This window comes from Oculina patagonica, chromosome 14, assembly GCF_052425735.1.
Source record: "Oculina patagonica isolate OP01 chromosome 14, crgOcupat, whole genome shotgun sequence".
Lineage (NCBI taxonomy): Eukaryota > Metazoa > Cnidaria > Anthozoa > Scleractinia > Oculinidae > Oculina > Oculina patagonica.
In genome coordinates, this window is record NC_135771.1 from 23,498,816 (window position 1) to 23,524,113 (window position 25,298).

At 36.5% G+C, this 25,298-nt stretch overlaps 1 protein-coding gene across 2 annotated transcripts; it reads right to left on the reverse strand.

Annotated features, from left to right (window-relative positions):
- Positions 1-616: 616 nt before the first annotated feature.
- LOC144639220 (uncharacterized) lies at positions 617-20,392 on the reverse strand. Of its 2 annotated transcripts, none has more exons than XM_078498501.1 (16): positions 20,284-20,392; positions 14,889-14,952; positions 13,134-13,458; positions 12,218-12,390; positions 11,054-11,185; positions 10,219-10,512; positions 8,715-9,056; positions 7,759-8,058; positions 6,619-6,915; positions 5,321-5,766; positions 4,710-4,807; positions 4,028-4,187; positions 3,479-3,545; positions 2,650-2,924; positions 1,910-2,084; positions 617-1,231 (listed from the first exon to the last, which is right to left on the reverse strand). In XM_078498501.1, exons 1-16 carry the CDS (start codon positions 20,314-20,316, stop codon positions 1,026-1,028), a joined length of 3,387 nt encoding a protein of 1,128 aa, XP_078354627.1. In that variant the 5' UTR covers positions 20,317-20,392; the 3' UTR covers positions 617-1,025. The 2 variants fall into 2 exon arrangements, with proteins under 2 accessions (XP_078354627.1, XP_078354628.1); XM_078498502.1 differs by lacking the exon at positions 20,284-20,392 and adding an exon at positions 15,020-15,062.
- Positions 20,393-25,298: the final 4,906 nt, after the last annotated feature.

A 25,298-nucleotide genomic window follows, 5' to 3' on the forward strand; every position in this document is an offset into this window, starting at 1 on the left:
GATGTCTTGGCCTTTCGCCAAATTTGATAATGGTGTACTTCCAAAGATCATAAGGTCGATCACGTGTCCACTCGCATCCCAGGCCACCACACAATTCCGCAACATGCACTGGGAGACCTGTGGCCTTCAAATATTGTAGTCCAGGTTTTTAGGATCTGCTGATCAGGTCCCCCCTTTTAGATAAACTATTTATTCACAGCATGAATTTGTAAACTGTGGCTCCATTCCCTTTTTCAGCTTCAGAATTCAATTTAAATATGAAATTAAGTGGACCTTCCCGAAAGCGGACACGCGTTGGACCTGAAAAAATGTCGACCCCTTAGGAGAGATTTCCGCCTCTGGGTGCATAAAAATATAGTTTCTGTAGGTGGGATGGACCTTGATAAGTGTCCGCTTATGAGAGGTGTCCGTTAGTAAAGGTTCAACTGTACTCATACAGAGCTTAACATAATAACAGCGTGAAATATTCAGCGCAGGTCATTTTATAATTGTTTCTGTTATTAATTTCCATTCGTTTGCAGCTGAAACGATAACAGCCATCGTTGCTAATTTATGTTTAGAAAAATTCTTCATAGGTTTATTGGAGAATAAAGTGTAGTTCACTTGTAATATTTTCTCTTGTTTAACTGCTTTGACAAAATATTGAGATGCGCGTAGCCTGAGGCGAGGACTCGTGAGAGCTATTCGGCGACGTCACCGATGAAAGAAGGTGGTGTTCAGGCCCTCTTCTGTAACTGAATTCACAGTCAAAAAGGCGGGAAAATAAATTTCGTCTAGAGGTACTGTTTTACTCCTGTCCACTGTCTGTGAAGACTATCGAATCCATTCTTGAAAGTAATTCACGGCGACCATATACAAGTGTAAGCTGCTTGGATTTTTACGAGGCTTTACGCTAAAATCGACCACCTCTGATCTTGTAAGTCACTGGACATCATATCGCACATGAACACATTCGATGTTTACTCTTAGAATTCCAACGAAGGCACTGTAGCCTCACTTTGATGCGAGCATGCGCAAAAGAGTAACTAGACCCAGGTTCCATTCGGATGATTGAGAGGAATTTTTCCATTTGTCGAGCTCGTTTCAGCCATTTTGAATCGTTCAAGTTGTTTGCGATGTTTAAGTCTCATTTGTCGATAAGTTGACCTAAATCTTTGATAAAAGTCCTCCACAATTTGTTGAAGCTCTAATTTTGCCTTCATGTATTCTCTTCTCTGTCTTCTCGTTATTACTAAAAGTATTTGATAAGAAAAGAAAAAAACATTTAATAGAATAGTCAAAAGTGCTGACACTCGAAGAGATATGTTACAGGGACACATTGATGCAGCAGAGACAAAATCACTCCGTGTACAGACACCAAGAAAATGTAGCAGGGGCATACTGCAGTAAAACATCCCATTTTGGGACAGTTGAAGGTAGGAAGGCAAGTCACAAGCTTCACCTTGCAAAGTGTAAAGTTTCATATCAGCGAATTTGAAAAGCATCAAAGACAAAAGGTATATACAACGAAAACAATGTGAAAGTGTAGTATTAAAGCTCACCAAACCACGTCGACTGAAAGACGATATTTAGTAACTAAATTACTAACATATTTCTAACCGAGATGGCGTCCTCTTTAAGCCTGGTTTCATTAGAGGTCTCCTCGCCCTTCCTTACTGTTAAATTTGTATTAATATTAATTTTGTGGCTAATACTAATAACAAGTGGCTAATAAATGATGATGATGATGATGATGATGATGATTATGACGATGATGATGATGGTGATGATGATGATGATGATGATGATTATAGCTACATCTAAATATCAGTCCTGGGATTTGTTTTCTGCACTGGTCTTGAGTCTAACATTCCAGGGGCCTTTTTTTGGAGGTGCACCTTATTATAATAATTTTAAGGTCTGGTAATACCTTGTATCTCGTATCTTCTTTTTTGCATCCCTTTATACCACGAGTGGTACACCATACCCATAAAGACAGCTAGACAGAGCATAGCCAGCAAAACAAAGATAGTCACTCGATAGATATGCGTACTTGGGTCCAGGAGAGGTATTTTGTTTGATTGGGTGTTTCGGTCTGTTATCTCCTGATAGTAAAAAAGGAAATTTTAACGTTAGCCAAGTTTAAATGAGAACGAAAAGGAAGTACAGTAGAAAGAGGAGGAAGAGGAGAAGGAGGAGGAGGAGGCAAAATGAATGTAGTGGTGGAGAAGGATAAGGACAAGAAAGTGACGTGATGAAGGAGGTGTAGAAGAAGCAAGGGAAATAGGAAGGTTGGAAGAGAGGAGAGGTAGGCAAAGTGGACGAGGGGGAGGTGAAGGGTTGAAAAGGAGCAGGAGTAGCAGGAGAAAGGGGAGGAGGGGAGGTGGGGAGGAGGACAAGGAGAAGGAAGTGGAGAACGACGATAAGGAGGATGAAGAAGGGTAAGGGAGGAGAAAGAGAAGGAGCAGATATAGAAGAAGGAGGGCGGGAAGGTGAAGTAAAAAGGAAGTGAAGTACTAACTTGTGACTAGAAATTTTAAAGAAGGGAGAGACTTTCGCTATCAGCAGCTCCTAAGAGAATTCTACTTAAAGTGACATTGATAGATACCCCGCCCTTTTTCCTTCTTTTAAAAAGAAAACAAAGACAAAAAGCACACGAGCTTCTCGTACCTTGTTGCTGCCTTCATTTGTTTTCTGTAGTATCTCTGTAACCACAGTGCTCCTGTTCCCAACATAATCCCGAAAATGCTGTTCAAGCTTTGCCGCATTTTCACTGATCACCACTCCAGAAGTAAAATCAAAAGAGATTATTTGACTGACCACTATCCAGGTTGCATTAAACAAGTCACCTCTGTAATTTGCTGTGTATAGGTCCACTAAGATTCCATCAACATTGCCATACTTAAGGGCATTTACAAGCCTCTCTAGGGTAGGGAACGTGCTGCCTTTGCAAGAAAATATAAATAATTCTGTCAGTCTATCAATGCTCGTCAGGGGACTCAACGTGCGCAAAACATATTAACCAACTACCTACTTAAAAGTCTAGCAAGTTTCTTTCTGCCTAATAAGCGTAACCTGTATGTTCTGAAAAGCGAATTGCTATGATTTTGGCTATCATTTGTAGTGCAGTAGTGGTTCTGCCAAGATCGGGACGAAACACTAACCCTTGATATATTAGCTTTCCGAGTTTGCTATGGCGGTTTATTCACCTAGCAACTTCAAGTTTACAATAAGTAAGTGTCCCCCTTAAACGCCAATGAACTGAGCACAACAGTTGCTGCACAAATCTATCGCCCTATTGTGTTTTGCTGTCAAAATCCCTTGATAAATTCAAGTCATAGTTGTTTGTTCAGCCTGGACCGCTGTGAGTGGAATCTCAGTTAGCAGAAACAGAAATAAACATCCTTATTCAAATATAGTGGACTCAGGTTTGAACACTTGAGTGGTCTCGAGTCCATCCACCAACTAGAGAATAACGGAAACATTGACATTAACTTACTTTCGCCTGCTTTGGATATGAATCTGATGAGAAGGTCATACTCTGGAAACTGAGCCAGCGAGCCTACCTGTGTGAAGAACAGCAAAATTACATCCCACCTTCAAAGTCATGCGCAACTGTACAAAGCCAATACTTTTTTGCTGATATGGCTTATATGGGAAAACCAATCTTATAGCTGACTGGTTTTATATTTTTTTTTAGATGTACAGCTAAGAAAGGTAAAACATTATTGACTAACAGTTGCTTATCTGTATTAAAATATTAGATAAGTAAAAAGCGAGAAGAAAATTTCATCATTTTACCATAAAGGGTAACCGTCATATGACGAATTCCATCGATGAAGTATCACAAACGAAGCATTTCAACGAAACCTCGAACCTGGTCTTTCGGGCTTGAGGAATCGAGGATGCAGTGGAAAATGATGCAGAACCTCTCTTCTATTTTGCACTACTAGTCAAGGTGAACAAGGACATCTTGGTAGGCAGTTGAAAAGAAACACAAGATTTATGTCATAACTTAGCTTTAAAAAAATTCGAATAAACTGCTCACCTTTTTACCTCGAGCAACGTTCAAATGTCTATCAAGAATCCGTACAGACATAGAGGAGGTGATGGAGCTCACGAGAAGAGAAGATAAAACGATGCCAGTCAAAAACCACAAGATGGCGATTGAACGTCCGAGAATTGTCTTCGGATATCTGTCACCATACCTAGCATAATGAAACGAGCAAACCAGCAGTAAATTTCACACTAGCTAAACATGTTCAGTTGAACCAGGTTTGAAAAAAAAAAATCAGCAACGGAAAATTGAAAGACTGAATTTTACATCGAGCTTTAGTGAGCTCTAACTTTTGCTTTCATTCTGCTTAATTTGAAGTCGACAAATATCATTAAGCAACTTCAATAAAGAAAACGATTTTAAACCGTATTAAGCGAAAACAGCTTTTTGCAAGAAGGACAAACTGCTATTGAATATTGCAGGAATGGTACATAAATGCCTTCACAATAGACAACTTACGAATTTTAATGTAATGATTTTTTAATTAAATTACTTTTGTTTTCTTGGGAATTTGAATTTTATTTTTCTATATTGCTTCTAAAAGCCCTTTTCAGGGAGCGCAATAAATGTATCTGGTATGTATGTAATCGATTGTGCCAAATGACCGAGAGGATCCTGTACTCAAGACAGCATTCAAATGTAAAAATTGGACTTTGGTCACGTGTCTTCTTACCCCACTGTAGTCATGGTAACAAAAGACCACCAAATTCCTTCCACGACTCCTTTATGGAAGTGGTAAGTGAAGAACTGTTCACCATTTGACTCAGATTCCTGAAAAGTGATAGCATTTGATCAAGTAAACAAAGACGAACACAAATGCAAGCTGCGGCAATCATTGCAGCTTTCAAATACAATTTCAATTCCTTTAAAAATACGTCTTTATTATATAAACTAGAGTGAAATACCAGGATATATTTCTCTTGTTGAGAAAAATCACATCTTCGCACGTAAATAACATGTTATATTATTCAGTTAGGGCACTGTATGCTTGAAATAACCTATGAGGCCGTAGAAGAGCCAAGTATCATTCAAGAGTTTCGTGAAGGAAATTTGGCGAAGATCGGTGGAGCACGTAAGTGCGCATGCACGCACACGGACGCACACGCTTGCAAGCTCTCGCATACATATAAACACTCGTTGGTACGCATGCGTGCCCACTTATTCTACGTGACACGTTCTTTTTTTGGAGTTTTTTGTGGGGGGGTGAGTAAAAAAAGATCACAAAAAAAAAAAAAAACAAAACAACAAGTAACCGTCACAAGTTCTACCCTTTACAGCACTTACCGCAAACCAAATGATAACTCCAGTTAACACCGCCAGTGCTATACTGACAGCAAAAATAGGCCAGCACGCCAGCACAGAATGCCCCACATCTCGGGCATATGCAGCAGGCGTACTCTTCCTCGTCATCAAAGCCACGCCAGGTACCGTGATGAGCGGAACGTATGAGTGGAAACCCCTGTAAGTCGTCCTTCCTACTGCTGCCCTGACTGGGAAACGAAAGTCGACTTTTACCCGGGTATCCGGGTCTGTGATGCTTTCTGTTGTGTTGACAGTGTAACTTATGTTCCATGTTTTGTAGTTGAAGCACGTGCCACAAGATTCTTGAAGCATGTGCGCAAGGAGTTCTGGGATTAAACCACGTGGATGACTGCCCGAGCGCCGTTGGATGACGTATGGGGGACTTGGAATCCAGTTTGCAAACATAAGGTGTGGACAGCGACATGTTTCTAGAAAACAAAAAAGTAACAATTGAGCCAAACGAAAATAATTTTACATATCTAAAGTAAACCTGCTTAAAATGGTCGATTCTTCCGAACTTGTTCCAACATGACGAGACGTGTGACTTCGCACACTAAGTCCTCATAGTAAAGAAATTATTCTACATGACACGAGCGTGGGACAAAGAAAAAATCTGAGTCCCCGACGGGAATCGAACCCATGGCCTCCCAGATACCGGTTGGGCGCTCTAACCAACTGAGCTACGTGAGACTCGCTGTGAGCTAGGCCATTTACTAGGTTGATATATGACACGCGTCCTGCATACTGCTAGGATCAGCAATGTTGAAATCATCAAATTTGTAGTAAATAATTAAGATGGTAGATTTTAAGCCTTAAAAAAAGTAAGCCTTAAAATCTACCATCTTTATTATTTACTAAGTCCTCATAGTATTAAAGGAGTCATGTCACGGGGTTTTACCGATTTCTGGCCAAATTTGTTATGAAATTAGTGGCGGGCAACTTAACCCATAAAAAACATTATCTCTGAACATTTAACTGAAGATATAACCTTTATTTAGGAATAGAAATCAAGCTACGCCGGACTATAAACGCGCCGAAACAGCATGAAAAAGTAAGCCTTACTTTTTTAAGATGGAATCCGTTTCCATCCGAGTCATCCGCAGCCAAAGATGCTCGTTAACAGTTTCAGTGCTCTAAAATAGCATTTTTTAATAAAAATGGACTTTAACTTTTACTTTTTCCGCGACAGATATAAATTTTGGCTGTTCAAAAATCTGGTAAAATCCGTGACATGCAGCCACAAAAAGAATGACAAAGCAAAAGTGAATCACAATATATACTTGCAAAAATGACTTTCTTGTTTTCCACCTTGTCGCCTTTCATGACAGGTTTCACAGTTATCTTGTAAGTTGTGTACGTCGTCAGGTCTTTTAACGACACTAGCTGTAATTCAGCGCTCACGTTGAGGGAGGCCTGTGTCGAGTTGACGACAGGTCGGCCAGCCATGCTAATTGTTTCATAAGTCACGTGATAATGTGTTAATTGATTTAAGACTTCATCACGTGGTTTGTCCCACGTGATTGTGATGTCTGTCGGGCTACCATGATTGACGGCTTTCATTTTAGGAAACAACGTTTCTGCAGAGGAATAGTGAAACTGTTTAATGTACAACTGCGTGTCAAACCAATAAGTCTAAGTAAAAACATAATTATCATAAATTAATAATAATCATCATAAATAAATCAAGACATTTTTTGTGAACCGAATTCCTGTAATTTACACATACCGTAACCTCTGTCAGACTCTAAGGCCCCGTCCACACTGACCCGGGTAAATTTGAAAATGGAGAAATTTGAAAACGCCGCGCAAAATGTTTTCCGTCCACATTAGACCCGGGTAAATTTGAGAACGATACGCTTCATTGGTGAGCGTTGTTGAAAAGCTCCGTTTTCGGTGACCGAAAACGCCGGTTGAGTGTGGACGGGGAAGAAAAGATGCGTTTTCAAATTTACCCGGGTCAGTGTGGACGGGGCCTTAGAAGTCACTAATACATCGGGACGCCATTTGATTGATCGATTAATTGATTGATTGTTTGATTTTTTACACTACTGCTAATCAGCGCTACTGTTTTTAGCCGAAAAGTATATTTGTAGTTGTTAAGCGCGGGCTAAACGAGGATGAGAGTTGACGAGAGTTGACTCTCATGAGAATTTTAGTCAACTCTCATCGACTATCATCAATTTGGTCAAACAAGAGAAAACGCATCGACTCTCAAGAATACTTTGAGCACGTTCAAAGTCGATGAGAGCTTATGATCATAAGAGTTGCAGGCCAAACGAGAGTCTGGAGAGTTGGCCCCGGCTTTAACATAAGTCAGTGACAAAAACGTTTTCTGTTAGTTCTTATCATCATGGGTTAACACACTTACGTTATTTTAATACTCTGAATTTAGACCTAACATTGATTTAGCAGAATCATACCTTCGGACCAAGTCCAGCCCTCAATGCAGTCACTCTTCTCTCCATCTCCCGTTCTCGTGAACGCCAGAACTCTGACACAGAATTTTGACGTGTCTGATGGCCCTCTCAATACAATCTGTGTCTGATTGACATTCAGTGTCTCAGTTGTCACCTGTCTCGCGTCATCCATGTTTTCAAGTGATATCTTATATCCAAGTACTATTCCATTCACGTGATCTGGAGGTACTGGTTGCCAAGTAACGGAGAATGACGTGGAATTCAATGCTGTGGTTGTTACATTAATCGGCGCATGACTGGGGACTATATTAAAAATCAATTATGTCATGTTAATAAATGTATGGATATTTAGATGACAAGGGAAATTGCTTATGCTATTTTCTTACATAATGTCGGTCTTGTTATAATGGTTGGGTTAATAAATTTGTGTGTTTATCGGTAGACATAGCAGGGTGTGATTTAATTCACGGTTTTTCCCATCTAAGCCTCTCATTTTAGCTCGTTTTATTTTCCAAAGTTGCGATTACGCCGTTAATGAGCGATCATGAAACATGGTGCTATTTAACACCGAAGTTATGGAACGCCCTGCCTAACACAGTAAAAAAAGAAAGATGCACTGACTATGAAACATAAAAACGGCTTATATAACAACATCAGTATATACTTTGAAGTCTTCTTAAATAGTTTAAGAGAAATTGCAACTGTAGTTATTAGTATTTTTAGCAATTGTAACTGTATTTATTATATAAATTATTATAAATTACTTTTTGTCTATTATTTTTTAAGTGGCATGCCTGCGAATAAGCTATTGCGTCTTAATAAGATGCACCGTACATGTAGCAACATATAGCTAAGTGTATGACCACAAACAAAGTGTTGGTTTCTGTCTTATGTATAAACGTTTTAATAGGTTGACCTCTTTTGTTACCAATAATTGCACAATAAATGTTTTATCCTACCGCCTTCCTGTGTCCTTATGAAAACACATGAGCTTTCTGCTCCGTCCCCCTTTCTCGTGAATGCCAGCATCTTGATGCAATACCAAGTAAACGGCCTGACGTCACGTAAAACCACAAAATACACATTCCCATGTACTATGGTTTCGAAGCGGGGCCATTGGTCAGTTTCTTGTTCAACTGGCTTTTTTAATTGGCCAATTGCACTCATAGTCTTGAATGTGAGCTTGTAACCGAGGATTTTGCCGTTTTGCTGTCGTTCAGGAATTGGTTTCCATCTGACGGTGATTGAAGATTGTTTTGTATTTTCCGTTGCAGTGATATTCTGGGGTGGAAGGTCTGGAGCTGAAATTAATTCAAAGGAACTTTTAGCATTCTCGTCCCCATAGCCCTTTCGTTTCTCTTAGACGGCTTGGCACCATTCTCGTCCCCATAGCCCTTTCGTTTCCCTTAGCCGGCTGGGCCTTGGCACGAGAAAACGAAGGGCTCTAGGGACACAGGATTTCCAGTCCTAAATTCTAGGACTTTCGGTCTTCATGTATGCAGTCATGATGTTTCAAAAGAATGTATGAGAGAGTCGTTAAGTTTTTGACTTCCGTTTAAAAATTCTTTGTTCCAAACAGCCAATAAAAAAATTCGAATTAATTCAAAAATCCTATGTTCCCAGAGCCCTTTGTTTTCTCGTGCCAAGGCTCAGCTGGCAAAGAGAAACGAAAGGGCTCTGGGGACGAGAATGAATTTTTTGTTGTTGAATTCCATGGATGGTGAACCACTTAATGGGAGATTTTTATCAAATTTACTATTTAGTTGTTTATAAAGCATCAGAAAACGAATTGATTATTGAGCAGGCATAAAAAATTTTTTATAGTTTTGTGCCACGTTATTGCGAAAATAGTTTTAGGAAAATTACGGTTCTTAGTATGCAGTCGCAATAATGGTGTCCTTCTTTGGGACACAAATATGGCGGCCATAGAATTGAAAACAAAAAAAAAGTAAAAAAAAAAATCCGCTTTTGTGATAATTTGGAAATACCTTCATCCGGAGCATTATAACTTTGAAAAGGAAATACATACATGTAACAGAACGTTAAAAATAGTGACGAACTTGTGGCCCTCTAATAAGCAAAAATACAAATTCGTGTCAAATTTGTGTTGGTGGTCAGATATTCGACATATTGATCAACGTGATGAATGCAATCAAAAAACTTGGCAGAATGCATCTTGGTGATTCCCTTGGCGCAATCAAGAAACTGCCGTCTCTTGTAAATTACACTGAGTCATTATTAAGACTGACTCCGTTTAAAGATGTTTATACTGCATGCATTGTACACCAGTACACCTTCTATAAAAAATGCACTTTTGAAATAGACAGTTTGAATAGTAAAATTACTAAATGAGCCGTGAATAATGTTTACTTGAGTGCGCAAGAAAGAAAACGCCTGCAGGGAATGTAGGATAGAGTGGACCTTTAATGCGATTGATTTATCAATGAAAACAAAACATCTTACTGTCATCCTCTGTAATAAAGTAATAGCAGTCTTCTTTCCGGTTGCTTCCCAAAGCAGTTAACGGTTCTACTGTGACACAGTAGTTAGTGAAAGTGTTTAGACCTTCAAATAACAGTGAACTGATGTTTGCGTTCACCAGTCTTACTCGGCTGGCGTCTCTCTCGGACTTGAGGCTGACTCTGTAACCAGTGAAATCAACCACTTCGGATTCAGTTCTATTAAGCGATTTCCAAACTATCATCGCTGTTGACGTTGTTACATTGTAGGCTTCCACGTGTAAGGAGGGAGCTTCCTCTAAGATCAAGAAAAATATTTAACTATTTTTCCCTTAGGTACTGGAGAGACTGACTGACTGACTGACTGACTGACTGACTGACTGACTGACTGACTGGCTGACTGAACGATCGACCGATCGACTGACTGACTGACTGGCTGGCTGGCTGGCTGACTGACTGACTGACTGATTGATCGATCGATCGATCGATCAAACGATCCATTGATTGATTGATTGACTGACTAGCTGCCTGGCTGGCTGGTCGACTGACTGACTGACTGACTGACTGACTGACTGACTGACTGACTGACTGAATTGACTGACTGACTGACTGACTGACTGACTCACTAACTGACTGATTGATTGATTGATTGATTGACTGACTTACTGACTGACTGACTGACTGACTGATTGATTGATTGATTGATTGATTGATTGATTGATTGATTGATTGATTGATTGACTGACTGACTGACTGACTGATTGACTGATTGATTGACTGATTGATTGATTGATTGTCGATGATCGATCGATCGATCGATCGATTGATTTGATACTCACTGTAGCTGCCTTTATGCTTGACACATGCTCCAGACATAAATTCCTCTCTTGTAGTGATACGTGTTTCCAGTCCCCCGCCACAAGTTACGCCACAACGTCTCAACAGAATACAGGTGGTCTGGACCGAGGAGCCTGGTAAAAATGAATGATTCGTAACTAGTCATGGTAAACAAATCCGAGTGTTTCATGAGTCAGGAATTAAATAATTAAAAGAAAATATAGTCTCAGAAAAGATATTTTCAATGGTGCTGTCAAGACACGCTAATGAAACACAACCACAAATTCAATCTAACAGAATAAACGAAGATTGAACACGGTTATAACAAATTGCAAATACAAGAACTACAGTAACCGACAAGAGAAATAAAGGAAAACGGTAAAGCAGAATTATCGAGAGAACCTACAAGGCAAATTTGACGAGCCAAAACGAACTTGTTTACCTGGAGCAACTAGTCGCGGTTTACAAACACAAACTGAAAACCCAACTGGCGTGATAAAATACAAGCGAAACGAAAATATGTAACATGCAAATAAATATAACATGTACAAATCAAAGGCTACCAAACAAAGGAAACTAATTACACGAAAACTTCACACTAAACACGAAAGTATTCCCCGTTAATGTGTGAATGTATCATCGCATTTTAAAATTGTTTAACACTTCTAAGCCACAGTGTGAAAAAAGGCCATTTAAAAATGTCATCGGTGAAAAGTTTAGTAAGTGCTAAAAATCTTTATTTATTATATAACCAAGAGTGAATTACCAGGATTTTTTTTGCTGAGAAAAATCATATCTTTACACCGTTAAAGATATGATATCTTTCACATGTGAAGATATCGATTTCGACGTTTGTTGACGAGTGTAAATTTGTCATGTTTCAAAACGGAATGAGCCAAAATTTATCGATATATTAAGTCGAAACATCTTCAGATCTTCCTCAGCAATCTATGGAAATGTTCAGAAAAGTTCGGAAAATGGACTGGAATCTTCGAAAAAGGGTCGGAAACCTTCTGAAAATCGTCAAAATCCTCGACATAACTAGGTTTATAAAATAAACAAAATTGCGCTCACTCGTGAGATATCGATTTGAACACTCGAATAAAACATTAAGCAACTGAGGAACAAATTAAAAAATAAATTATGAATGGGCAGCTTATCGTTACCTGGTGAATAAAGAAACAGATACTCTTTGTCCAATGGCCTCGAAGTGTTTGATCCGGGGAATTTGATGTGAATGCGCACGTGATCATTGTCAACGTAATTGCAGTGTAATGCTTCGATGTAATACAGCTTCCCTCCCTCTAGTTGTTGGGAACATGATTTTTGCAATGGATACCTGTTGTAGAAAAGAAAAGGTCAATACCATGTGCTGTTCTATCGATAAGACAAGTCATCGACCCAGAGGAACAAAATAGGGTATAACGCAAAAATAATAAACCCGTTTGACCAACCAGCAACGGACCACAAAACTCTATAAGCCTGGTGGTTTCTTGGAGATCTCATCGTCTTACCATAATTATTGCTGTAATATTTTAATCTTAAAGTGGCTAATAAACGATGATGATGAACTCTTGTGTAGTTGACAGGATGTCAACATTAAAGGGGTTTCTTAATAAGATACTGAAGTGGCTTGGTCGTAAGCTGACTGGGATCTTGTATCTTACGTCTTTAGATAGATTCGCGCTCATATTTTGACGGTGTCACAATGTAGTTCACAGACAACATAATTACGTACTTAGTAGTCGAAAATCTTAATTCTTGGGGAATAAAAGATCTAATCCAGTCTAGTCTACTGTACTCTAGTCTATACCACTAGTCATGCCAGTTCTAGTCTAGAAATATAGAACTCGCATGAACTTTGCTGATAGCCTTTTCTGGCTGGCGGCGTGACATGTAGAATAAATTAAAGCGAACTCTTCCTTCTACGTCTTATAAAAGTCATAACATATTTTGTGAGAGGAAAATTTTGGTTGTCATGATAATTTACACTGCTAACGCCATAAGGTGTTTTTGAGGGATAAAGCCAACAATTATAAAAAAACTTCGGTGAAATTTCAAAGCATGCGCAGTTAAGTTTACCTGTCCCATTGGTCGTACCCAGTCCTATGGTCCTGATCCATTCTTATGAGTTCTTTCTTGTTCCCAGGCCTTTCGTCAGTACTCAGGTAGAACCGACACTCAGAGTCACATGTAGCAAGAAAACTGTAATTTCCACTTATGGGAGGCACAAAGTAAGCTTGTAGTCTTTGGCCATAAAAATTGTCGTCGTTTCTTGGTGGCGTAAACGTTTGAATAATTTCTACTGTTGTTGGGGAGTTAGGAAACCTTGGGTCTGACGTCAGATGAGTTAGGTACCAGCCCCCATTGAGCCCTCTCCAAATTTCCCGCCTAACTCCACGATATTCTGTTATGACAGAAAAAATAAAATAATTATGAAGAGGTTGAAAAAAACATCATCCCATACGATTAAACAGTTGAAAGTTAAAAATAAAACCTTTGAAATTCTTTTAAAAATCTGATTAATGAATTTCTGTATCGTTTGCATTTTGTGGACTTATTTCAAACCATCTCGCTTTCGAAAACTTATAAAATGTGATATCTTAAATAAAGAGCTTTTTATATTACACCCCCTGAATAATATGAAAGTTAAAGCTTTCATTTTAATTCAGGCAAAGAATGATTTCATAATTTCCGTCTTATTAAGGGCATTAAACTAGCTTGTAAGTGAAAATTACAGTGAATTGTTATTGTCACGATGAATTGTTCTAAAAGCAATACTAACCATAGACGTTATAGCATGTGGTTGCCAACTACAAACACATTTCAAAATCCACGTGAATGACATTCAATCTCTAAGTTTAAAGTTTGGTATCCTTAAAAGTTATTTAATTAAGCCATCTCGCTTTTGATGGCTTCTTATTTGACACTTTAAATAAAAGAAAATTCTTTTAATTGCATCGAAACTGCCATTTTCAAATAAGGCATCTTATTCATAATTTCCGTTTTCAGTTAGGATATGAAAGTAAGTGTGTTTCTAAATACGGAACATTACAATAATTTCCACTTAAAGGAAGTAGTTCTGATTTAAATATTTTTGCTAATCAGCTGTTTTTTCAGGTATTTCGATTGAATTTATCTGAATATTGCATGGCAGTGTGATTAACCATAAGAATATCTAATTCAATAACTCTTTTAAAAAAATTCTACAATTGTAATGGGAGAATTTAAGACTGATCAGTTCAGTTCTTGTTTATTTTCGTGACCTAGAGGAATAATGTTGATAACGCATCAAATTACACGTCGGTATCGCTGGGAATTTTAAAACAAAATTGATTTAATAAATGGTCATTAGAAATAGCAGTATGTGTTCATGGCTTCCTATGTTTTTAAACAACTGTCCGCTTTATCTCTTTCAAACCCCTCTGGGCACTGTTTTACCTCGACATTATTTATAAACATGAAAAATTCCTCACTAATTGATAGGTGGAGTAGCCTTATTGTTTATTAATATTTTTTGTACTTCCACCAAAAAGAGATTTTTACACTCTTGAATGTTTGTCCCTAGCTCTTTCTTACTGTGCAACCTAAATATTACTTTACTTAACAGTTACTTTTAAACTAACTAAGTTGTGGGTAGCCGTACTTTTTTAATGTTTGTTGTATTTCCCTGTTAAATAAAGTTCTAAAACCAAATGACGACTTGCTAAGATACTCGTAGATCTTCGTCCCAGTGCTGGGCAGTTCTAAAATTCAGTCCTGTTTGAAAGCCAAGTCATATATCACAACCTTATTATTAACGTGAACAAATAAACAAAGAGGAAATAATTTTCTTACCTTCAGGGATACAGGAAGAAAAATCTGCAATCGTTAACTGGGTTGCAGCTATCAGGAAAAAAAGCTGAAAGCATAAAATAGCAATTATCAAAAGTTTTTTCACTGCAAAGTTTTCAGACTTTTTTCCTTACTTGCAACGTCGAGGCTTGCATTTAAACCGATACGCTTCGACTTGGAAATTTAAGAAACTAAATTAAGCAACCTGATAATTATTATTTTTCTCTAATTTCTATCTGACCGGGCACTGAGAAAGTTCGCATCTGGGACTCAATGCAATTTTCTTTGGCGCGGTGGATATATTAGGTAAAGGTCTGTCAACATTCGACTGTTGAAAAAAGCAGCATGCCTTTCTTATTGTACGGTTTCAATTGCCAGTACTCAAAATGTCACATTAATAAAAGCAATATAAAAACTCAACAGATGTCTTAATTCAGACATGCTTCCTATATAGGCCCAAATTAAATTTTGTTTTAGAGCCTTTTATGCCTCCTGAACAAAAGAATATTTATTGCCTTTATTGCTAGATTCCGCATTGATAAAACAAATTATAAAAAGCACGAATAAAATTCCAACAAGGCGGGAACATCTTTTTTAAAATTTCTTTATCAATCATAAACAGTGTCCTGCTAGGCCCAAAATCGCCCAGCCAATTTTTTAATTAATAGAAGCTAAAACAAGACATTCATGCTTTCAAATTTATTGAGGCAAAATCCACGAAAAACTTAAATTCAATTAACAAGTACACCAGGTAAAAGTGTCTCAAGATTTGTATTCCATTAATTTTTAAATTGCATTTCCTTTAAGGTGATTGATTTCTGCATCTAAATAACACAAACCTTTTCGACCTTTGTTTTTTTTGTGTCTAAAAGATGGGTTCCGGCAGTGTTTCATTTTACTAGACTTGCTCAGTTGCAATCTCCAAGAAACAAAAGCATTATTTTTCTGTTCGTTATAAGTGTAGTTGGCTGTGATACACTCAACTTATCGCAAAACTCTAAAATCTTTCAAGGAACAGGCTAAAAAGCAGCTTTTAATCCTACTTTAATAATTTTGACGATTTTTAGTCTTTAACAAAACCTAGCCCATCTTCTATGAACACCTTAAGTATTTTTACACAAACATTTCTTGCCAATATTACCATTTGAACATAAGAAACTGAATGTCTGCAAGTACGTCTTCCTTCTTATTTTCAAGAATATTTCCCAACGAACAAAAGGTTTCCGATGATCAGACATATGATCATAAACCGCACAGATCCATGAATATAACCGTTAATAATTTTTAGCTTTGAGTGAAGTATCTGAAGGAAAAAAAAGAGCATCAACAAAAAAAAGCCGTATTCCCCTCCCGGAAAACTGCCGATATTTTTTTTCAGTCATATTTACCTTGATTAACGAACTTATATGAAATAGTGTACATTATTTTTATTCTTCGCCATAACATATTTTATTTTTTATCTTTTTACATCAATGTACGTGACATAGTTAGCGACCGGAACACAAACTATGTCAATAAAAGACAATTTTTCTTTCAGTGGTAATTCTAGGAAATACAAAATATTATACATAATTTCCTTTCTGTAAAAGTCAATATTTCATATGATGTTTACACTTGAGTAAAACGTGTGAATTTTAAAATGTTAGTTCGCATATTTTTAAAAAATTACATCAAATCAACATTCATACAAATAATAATGATACTACTTATTTTAGTAAAAAAAAATAAATAAGATTTTTTTTCTAACTACGTTTAAATTCGACTCACCCCTATAATATAGATTTAAACTTCAAACAGTAAGAAAAATATATATATAGGAAAATGTCAGCCATTTTTCATTTCCGGGAAAACGTCAATTTTTACAGCCATGTTTGTTTAAAATGTTTATTTCTCTTGTTGGTCTTTTTACGGGATGTAAAAAATCCCTTATACAGCTAATACGGAAAAAAGCACAGAAGTTCACGCGACAAGACCGAGAGGGTGTATGGGTAGAAGTAGAGAGCTACTGCACGTGCTGAATACTAAGATGACGACATGACAAACGGGAATTAGCAAGTTTAATTTTCTTTCTCTTCAGACATGTGGAAACTAACTACTCTTAGCCAGGGAAATAAATGGTCGTTTTCTTCTAAACGAGTACGGTGACCCCCATTTTTAATGCAATGCATAATTTAAATGTCATGTGGTTGACTTCAATATATCGCGAGTTTAAAATTCTACTTTGAAATATTGTTGTTAAAATGCTGTAAAAAAACGTTTTTAGGCAGTGCTGTTTATGTGCGCACGCAGCAAAATCTTTGATTTCTTTCGTGTTCTAAGTTCCTGTTCAATAAGAACAGTTTACTAGTAGTAATCAGAGATCAGGGGAGGCGTCGACTTATAGGTAAAATAGAGGGTAAGGGGGGGGGGGAAAAAAATAAGGGGGGGGGGAAAAAAAAAAAAAAAAAAAAAAAAAAAAAAAAAAATAATATAAGATCCAAGTTTGTTTTGTTGAACTGCTCTAATATTTTAATGCAAGAAATGATTTTTTAAGATAGTTCCTCATTCGGATTACTAGGGTTCCTTAAATGAAACTCGCGGGTCGTGTATTTACTATAATGGTCATCCATTTTGCACAAAAACTAGCACGGTGACCTCCATTTTTTATTACATTTTTGTAATGCTCATAACATAATTGTAACCTGGAAAGAAGCACGATGCAACGTACTTAACATATTTTTACAAGATGGGATGTGTTCGTAAAATGAAAACTTTTTCTTTGCAGTTTCTCTTTTTTACCTTTTCAAAATATGTTTTCTTGTCTCGAAAAATTAATTGAAGAATACTTTTTAAATACTTTCTAGACATTTTCACATTCAATGCTTCACTTATTATTATTAAATTATTATTATTAATTATTATTCACTGCAATACGATTCTGCAGTGAAATTATCAACGTGTGTAGATTTTAAACGACTGTTGGATGATGGTTTTCTGAAACATCAAGCATAACGTATATTAAGGAGAGCGGTTTTCACTTGAGTGTCGAAAGTAATTTGCGCTTCCTTTGGATTTGCATTGGTACGCTTAGTGATTGGTTTAAAAATCTCGCGTCACTTTCTCAGCCAATCAGAACAAAAACCAAAACCAATCGTGTCTCGCTCGCGCACGTTTTCCCGCGCTTCCTGTCGGCTACATGTTTTGCTTCGAGTTTTGATTGGTTCACTGGATTGTCTGTGATTTTTGTGGTTGACCAGAGTGATTACTTTGCTTTTTGTTTTGCGAAACTGCTCTATTACAAAAGCCTTATGCAGTTATTGTTTTGTTATACATTTGAAGCTATTCAGTTGTAAGTTAAATTCAAATTTATTTTTATATGACAGCATTCTTGTTTAGAATAAGTTTTCAAAGTCATGGATGGAAATGCAAATTTACATGGTCGCCACGTTACTTAGGAAAAAATTTAGTTGCTATGGCCAATTATATACTGGCCTATTTCATTCTCTAATGAAGACAATAACCTATACACCAAAAAATAAAAAAGAAGCAATTATTTAAACATGTAATGACGCTAATCAACCTCGGGGGGGGGGGGGGGAGTGTGATGTTTTGTTTGCTTTTTTGCTGTTGTCGAAGTAAACTTCGATCTTAATTGACAGAACAGTGAACCGTAACATTGCAGAGGAAATATATACATACCTCGTGAAAAAAGCACACAGTTTTGCCTGAATGCTTTAATTTTGATATAAAGAAACTATCGTAATTGAGCAAATGAAGTTCTAAATTTGCTAAATAGCAAGTATAAGTTAAAAGTAGGATTTTCAAACCATTTTCAAATGAATACTTCTCGCAGCGCCATGTTGGTGTCGTGGTTTTTTTATTATTTTGCATGATTTCCTCTGAAGTATAAAAAGATAATTAATGAGATAATGGCCTCACCGTTTGTCGAACAGCAGGGGCAAATAACAGGGACTCATTAGTTAGGAAATGAGACTGAAATCTTAGCGATAGCACGGATGTAAGTGAATTCCAATGTGATACACTTGGAAATGCGATCAGCGAAGCTCACGTTTTCAATCATCAATGAGATTTCTTTGAAAATTATCAAAATTCTTGCACCTTGAATTTTCTTTTCTTTTTCTTTTATTAAAACGTACTGATTATGTACTAAATTGCTGAAGCAAATAATGTTTTTATTCCATAGCGTACGAGGGTATTTCAAACTTTTACAGTTTTGGGCAAAATATACGTGACAGTTTAAAGTACGTGTTTTTATACGAATATTCAACTGGCAGCGAATTTTAATTTGCAAATCTCTCTAAAAGACCTTTGAGATTCCCTTTCCAATATTGTAACTTCGGAATTGTTCCTTGATTATTAAAAATCCAATTTGATTAGGCATCGAAATGTGTAGTTGAAAAGGTATGCTTTTAATTTTTGTACACCAAAGAGAAATTTTGTTTTTTTTGACTTGTTAAAATGAAACGGAAATGAAATAATTGATGATCAGAGTTACAATGCCAACGGGCATATTAAATGAAAGGGAATATTAGTTTTCTGTCAAATAAAGATAGGGCTTTGAATTAAAAAAGGAAATAACAATGTATTCAATGCAAAGAAAAATGATTGATGAAGCGTTTTCCGCTATTCTGCCTCCAGCGGCGAGTTTACAACAATTCTATTGAAATTTTCATGGTTTCTCGTTTTAAATAATTAGAGAGATATTTACTAATTCTTTCAGTGACAATATCAACATGGCAATTCTGCTTAGCGGTCTCCTTACATTTCTTGTAGAACTAGATGGGAGAATTTTAGTATCATCACTAAAAGAGAAGGGGCAAGCACTCGTTCGCTCGGTCGCGCGTTGTTTTTGGAAAACTCGCCAAAACCTAGCTTGTGGAACATTGTTCTTCGCGTCCCAGGAAAACCATATGAAACCAAAACATTCATTACACATGACCTATTTTTTTCTTCTTACCAATAAGGACGCCACGAACTTGTTTTTTGCTTTAATCTTTACCGCGTATTTATTAAAACTCATTCCCTTAATGTAGTTCATTTTGATTTTTTGGGCTGGGAGACAAAACTGTAAAATATTCAAATAGAATATCTCGAGTCATGTTCGCGTTTTCACACGTACAAAAGTAAATAAGTCAACAGTGGATTCAACCGATCAGTACATAACCGTTGTCACTCGGTTGATACCAGATTTATTTCATGGCTTAGACTCCTGCAAACTACCATACAACTCATTAAGAATGGAACGTGTTCTGGTAATTATTATATGTAAGGCGTAGGGAAGTCGCACAGTAAATATCTAACTTTAGCAGTTTACCCAGAAAGTAGCTCAGATTGTACGCAAAAGAATTCAATCTTTTTTTATAAAAAAAAACACAAGCATTGTCTAAGATGTACTTACCAACAAGATTTCAAAGTTCTGTGTGGAGAACATTGCATTCCACTCAAGTCAAGTCGCAGCGATCTTAACTTCCCGTTTTTAAAACGGTGATCGATACCTTACTCTTCACGGCGTGAATACAGTTCTGTTGAATTAATTCACGGCCATGTGCTAAATGTTTTGACTGATTTGATTGGATCCCGCGATTATCCGCAGCGGGCTTACAAGAGTTCCCCATATGTTATGCTGTTATTCATTTTCATCCTAATATTTATTTATGTGCCGCTCTCGGCTTTCAGTGAAATTTAATTTCCGTCCTTGCATAGGGCGAAAGGAAAAACTACTTTCGGTCGTCAGTTGTTATTTACAAAAGAAGCACCAGTCAAAACGGAACGACTTAACTTTAAATTCATCACATTTTTCACGCGATCCCAAATTGAGTAAAAAAATGCACATGAAATTTTAACGGGCAAAAGGAGAAAAAGAACCTTCCTAGCGTCAAACTATCCCTCCGAAAAAGTGGCTTTTTTGAGTAAAATATTGAAAGCAGAAGAAAACAAACTTTAACATAGGACGTTTTTATGTTTTCGTGTCAAAAACCACTCGAAAATGCCTTTTGTCTTTAAACAATACTTATTCAACAGGCCTACTGCGCCAAATTATATCAATCAATTTAGGGATCCCACAAGCAGACACATTTTTATTTTTATTCAGCTAGCTGATAGTGCGGTTACGAAAATGCGGTTAAAATCCATTAAACAATCAATTTTTAAATATAATTTCAAACATGAATTAAGAGACTTTAAAGGAAAATTTAGAGCGCTGTAATTTTGTGATAAAGTCCCTACAAATAGCTTGAAGGCATTGATTGTATCACCTGTTTTAAAAATTAGAATTTCGTTTTATCTTTAACATCATTTATTCATTTTGTCATAATCCTGAAAGAAAAAAACAGCTTCTCTGCTAGTAGTTAGCAACCCGACTCTCCTTTTCGTACTTTGAAAGTATTAAAAACTGTATTCTCCTTAACGAAAACCTCCCTTTCTTTTGATATTCAGCTATGAGAGTTTGGGGTTATATCAAAACATTTTTTGTAGATGATGAGTTTCTCTATTCTATTAACCGTTTTGCTTGCCAATTTACTGATACTAAAGGAGAAATTATATGTGGATCTGGTAGGTGTTCAAAATGTTTGAAACTGAACCAAACGCTATCCATACAAAATCAATTTATTATCCAAGTCGACAAATAATTATAATGAATACAAATAAACCTGCGAAACAAATACAAATATCTCGCGGTTTTTTTTACTCTAGAAGACTGGTTTAGCAAACTTTCTGTATTCCTTTGGCCATGCTAGAATGACAAACACATTAATTCATGTTCAAAATTTAAGAAAAGAAAAATAACTCTCGTATTAGACATTTTAGTGTGTACTATTGCTGTCTTTGCATTTTGAGTCGCCCTCCAGGTTTTCCCGCCAAAATGCTGCAAGACGCAGTTCCTACAAAGCTATTTCGCGATACCATACGTTGAAATGTCTACTTAGATAAAAAAAAAAAACTGTCAACATTATGTTAGAACACCGCGTATATTTGAATATAATTAATTATAATAAGGCCAATTTCTAAGTTCAACAGCAAAACTGCTTTGCTATCATTTCCGCACATCTTATCTGCTTCTCCAATTCCTTTTTCATATGTTAGAGTTTGTAGTCTGTCATTCTTGATAATAGTGTCTCATAGGCAGAAATCCTCACGGCATTTCCGATGTGATAATTTAGTCAGAGAATTTTTTCTTTTTTTATTTCCTTTTTTATAAAAAAAAAACTAACAGTTAACTAAGGGAGGGGGGGGGGGGGAATAATTAACCAAACAGGAATAAGAATATTTAAGATTTGGTAAGATTATGACGGACAATAAACAGCGACTTTGAAAAATTTTAACGGAAATCTTTAAGAAATGAATATATGAAATTCATATATTTGTACTGCGGATATACATTTTAAGCAAATGAAAGATCATTGCAGTAATGTACTCAACTTAAGCAGTTGAGAAAAGCAAGCCTGAAAAAAATTCAGGCTTGAACGGAAATCGAACCCATGACCTCTGCGATACTGCACTGGCTGCGTGATTCGTGACATAAATTCATAAATTAAAATGCATATAATTGAGCTGGTAGTTTTTGCCCAAACCTTGAAAACATTCGTTATATCATCAATGAGTTTCCTTTCCAATAAGATATTTTAGGTCATTTTGCCCCAATTTGGAATTCTCGGAGCAAAGAATGGGTCACATTATAAACAATTTCAACAGCTTGCCAGAACCCAAGACACGATCAAGTGCTGGGCATCAAAATACAAGGATTATCTTTATGGAACTTGAAATGAATGAAGATAGACTAAAAGTCTACAAAATATTCCTCACTTAATCTCCCTGGGAAAGATTTTAATTTGAAACAAGAATATTCGCACAAAATGCACGCAAAGTACTTCTACTTAACTAAAATTTAATTCATGTAGTTAAATTTATCACATTCGGCGAAGTTAACACGGTCGTACAGCAAAGGGTAGCGTACTTTAACATTTGACCTTCGAAGGTAAAGCCATATTTGCGTTGCTTTAATTAGAATAACAGTAAACACAAGTAAATCAATTTATTTCATTCACAAACCTCTTTCTGCTTGTTTTAATAATGTTTAGTGAAGGTTTCGTGGTTTCAACACATTTGCTTAACCAGGGGGGTATAGATTTATCTCGAGATTATGTATCATCAAACCTTATGCGCTTTTATTGAATATGATATGTCAAAATTAAACCTTTGCCTGCCGTCAATCTTATATCTTGCTGATTTTTTGGTGTTATTCATAGCCTCCCACTGGCCATTGCATTTAATTTAGTTTGATTTTTGATACACTATTCAATTACCTACCATTGGTTATCAATTTGATCTCACTAGCATGTCAGATTTTCAGGATTTTCTAGATTTTGCAACGGAAACTAAATCAAAAGCCCTCTGGGCTTAGTGTCTCGTGTCACTTTTTAGAGTTTATTTAAAAAAGAGATGATCGCTTTTCACGTCTATTTATTGCTTGCAAAGATATCAAGAATTGAAAAGCGTGTATGTAACATAAAAAAAACAAAATTCAAAGTACACTTCAGCATCTGGCCGTTGATCAGTTATAGGACTCCAATAACAGCAGAAAAAGATGACAGCCAGATACTTAGCTGTGGAAAAACGCTGTATTGCACTTTGGTTCACTAAGCATACATTCTACTGTATACTTATACTATGACTTCCATGTGCTTTCTTCACGCTATATGAGATATCGCTTTGGGTGTTTATTCGTGACCGCTTAGCCTGTTAGGTGATAATGACATGCGAGTGGTGATGATTTTGTTAATTCTTATAACCTCTTCTCCTAATTTAGTATTGATATTGTGAGGAGAAATTTGGTTTTGGTCACTCTTGAGCCGGTCTTAATGTTTTTGTAAGGCCAACTCAACGGCTGAAGAAATTGTAAATTACAATCATTTTCTTCGCTATTTTCGGCCGGCCCGCGCTTAGACTCTGGCCTGCTTATTGGATGAAATCTACTGAATGAAATATTCTGCTAGGTTCTGCTTATTAGAAACATTCGATCTTTCTTGACACGTGATTCCGCGCGAACGTACGCAATAAACTATGTAGTAGTGTTTAACTCGCACAAATCTCACTTTTAAAGAGAGACTTTTAAAACTTCTACACAGAGCTTACTATGCTGTACCATAACTGGTCATAACTTTAAAATGGTTGGGTATTCAATCGACTAACGATTCAAACGATTCAAACCTTTTGTTCAAACGACATGTGCTATATGTGTGCAAGATTAACTTTGACATTCAATCCCGAACCGCCAACTAATTGCTTAGATTACAATCCCTCTTTAACCCCGATACAATCTGTTGCCGCGGCTAAATTAAAAAAAAGTTGTCTACACAAAGATAAGAACAATGCTTAAAGATCGAACAACTGATATTTACACGTCCTCTCTTTCAGCAACGTAACATTTTTACCATTAGGTATACTAGTTACGTTGATATAAAAGCTATATCTGCTATATTCCACAACTGTAATCTCTATAAATACATTTGTAACAGTAAATATCCTGTTGAAACCTGCACCATTTTCCTACGCGTTGTAAGCAGAAATGATTTTTAACTACTTTCCAAAACTCTCAAGATAAAATAATAGATATCAAATGAAAGCACGCTATTCTTTAAATTGGCAAAGTGAAGCTGTTATTCTGATACATCTCACAATTGCACAAATTAAAACTTTACAAGCGACCACAAGACAAGACACTCCAAAGAGATTTTAGAGCTTCATGTTAAAAACTGCTTTTCTCGCTCAATTCAAGTTGCGGTATACTAGCGTTATATGCACAACAACGACAACGAAAAATTTACAGGCAGGTCCATCTAATGACATCTTGTTGATTATTAGACACTTCTGCTTTTCAGATCCGTTCTAAAACTCATCAATATAATTTCTCTCTTTCGGTTAGTACATTGTATTATGCGTTTGTAATAACCTGGTGTATTTCATTCTTCGTCTACGCGTTTTCTGCTTGAGTTACAATTAATTTCATTGATTTTCAGTACAATCTTGTCGGCAAAGGTAAGAATGTTATTTTAAGAACGTAAAACTTGTCTGTATTTTTCTTGATAACTGCTGGCTGCATGTCAAATATATCCAAAATTGAAAAGCGTACAGCTAATTTAAAGAAAAAAAAATGCGTCACATCTACGTGTATTCCTCTTTAGAGTTTCATTCATGCACTGAAAAGGCTGTTGTTGTCGTCTATAAAAGTTGTGTTCATTGTAGCGTGGAATTCACAGCAGGATATATGAAGCTACATGTAGTGCCTCTTGACTCAGGTCAATCTTCGGGTCAAAAAAATAAAAAAACAATGTATGTTTTGCGCTTTAGATTTCTGCTCTTCAATCCTAAGAAAACTCATCCAATATAATTTCCCTCTTTAGGTCATACATTGAG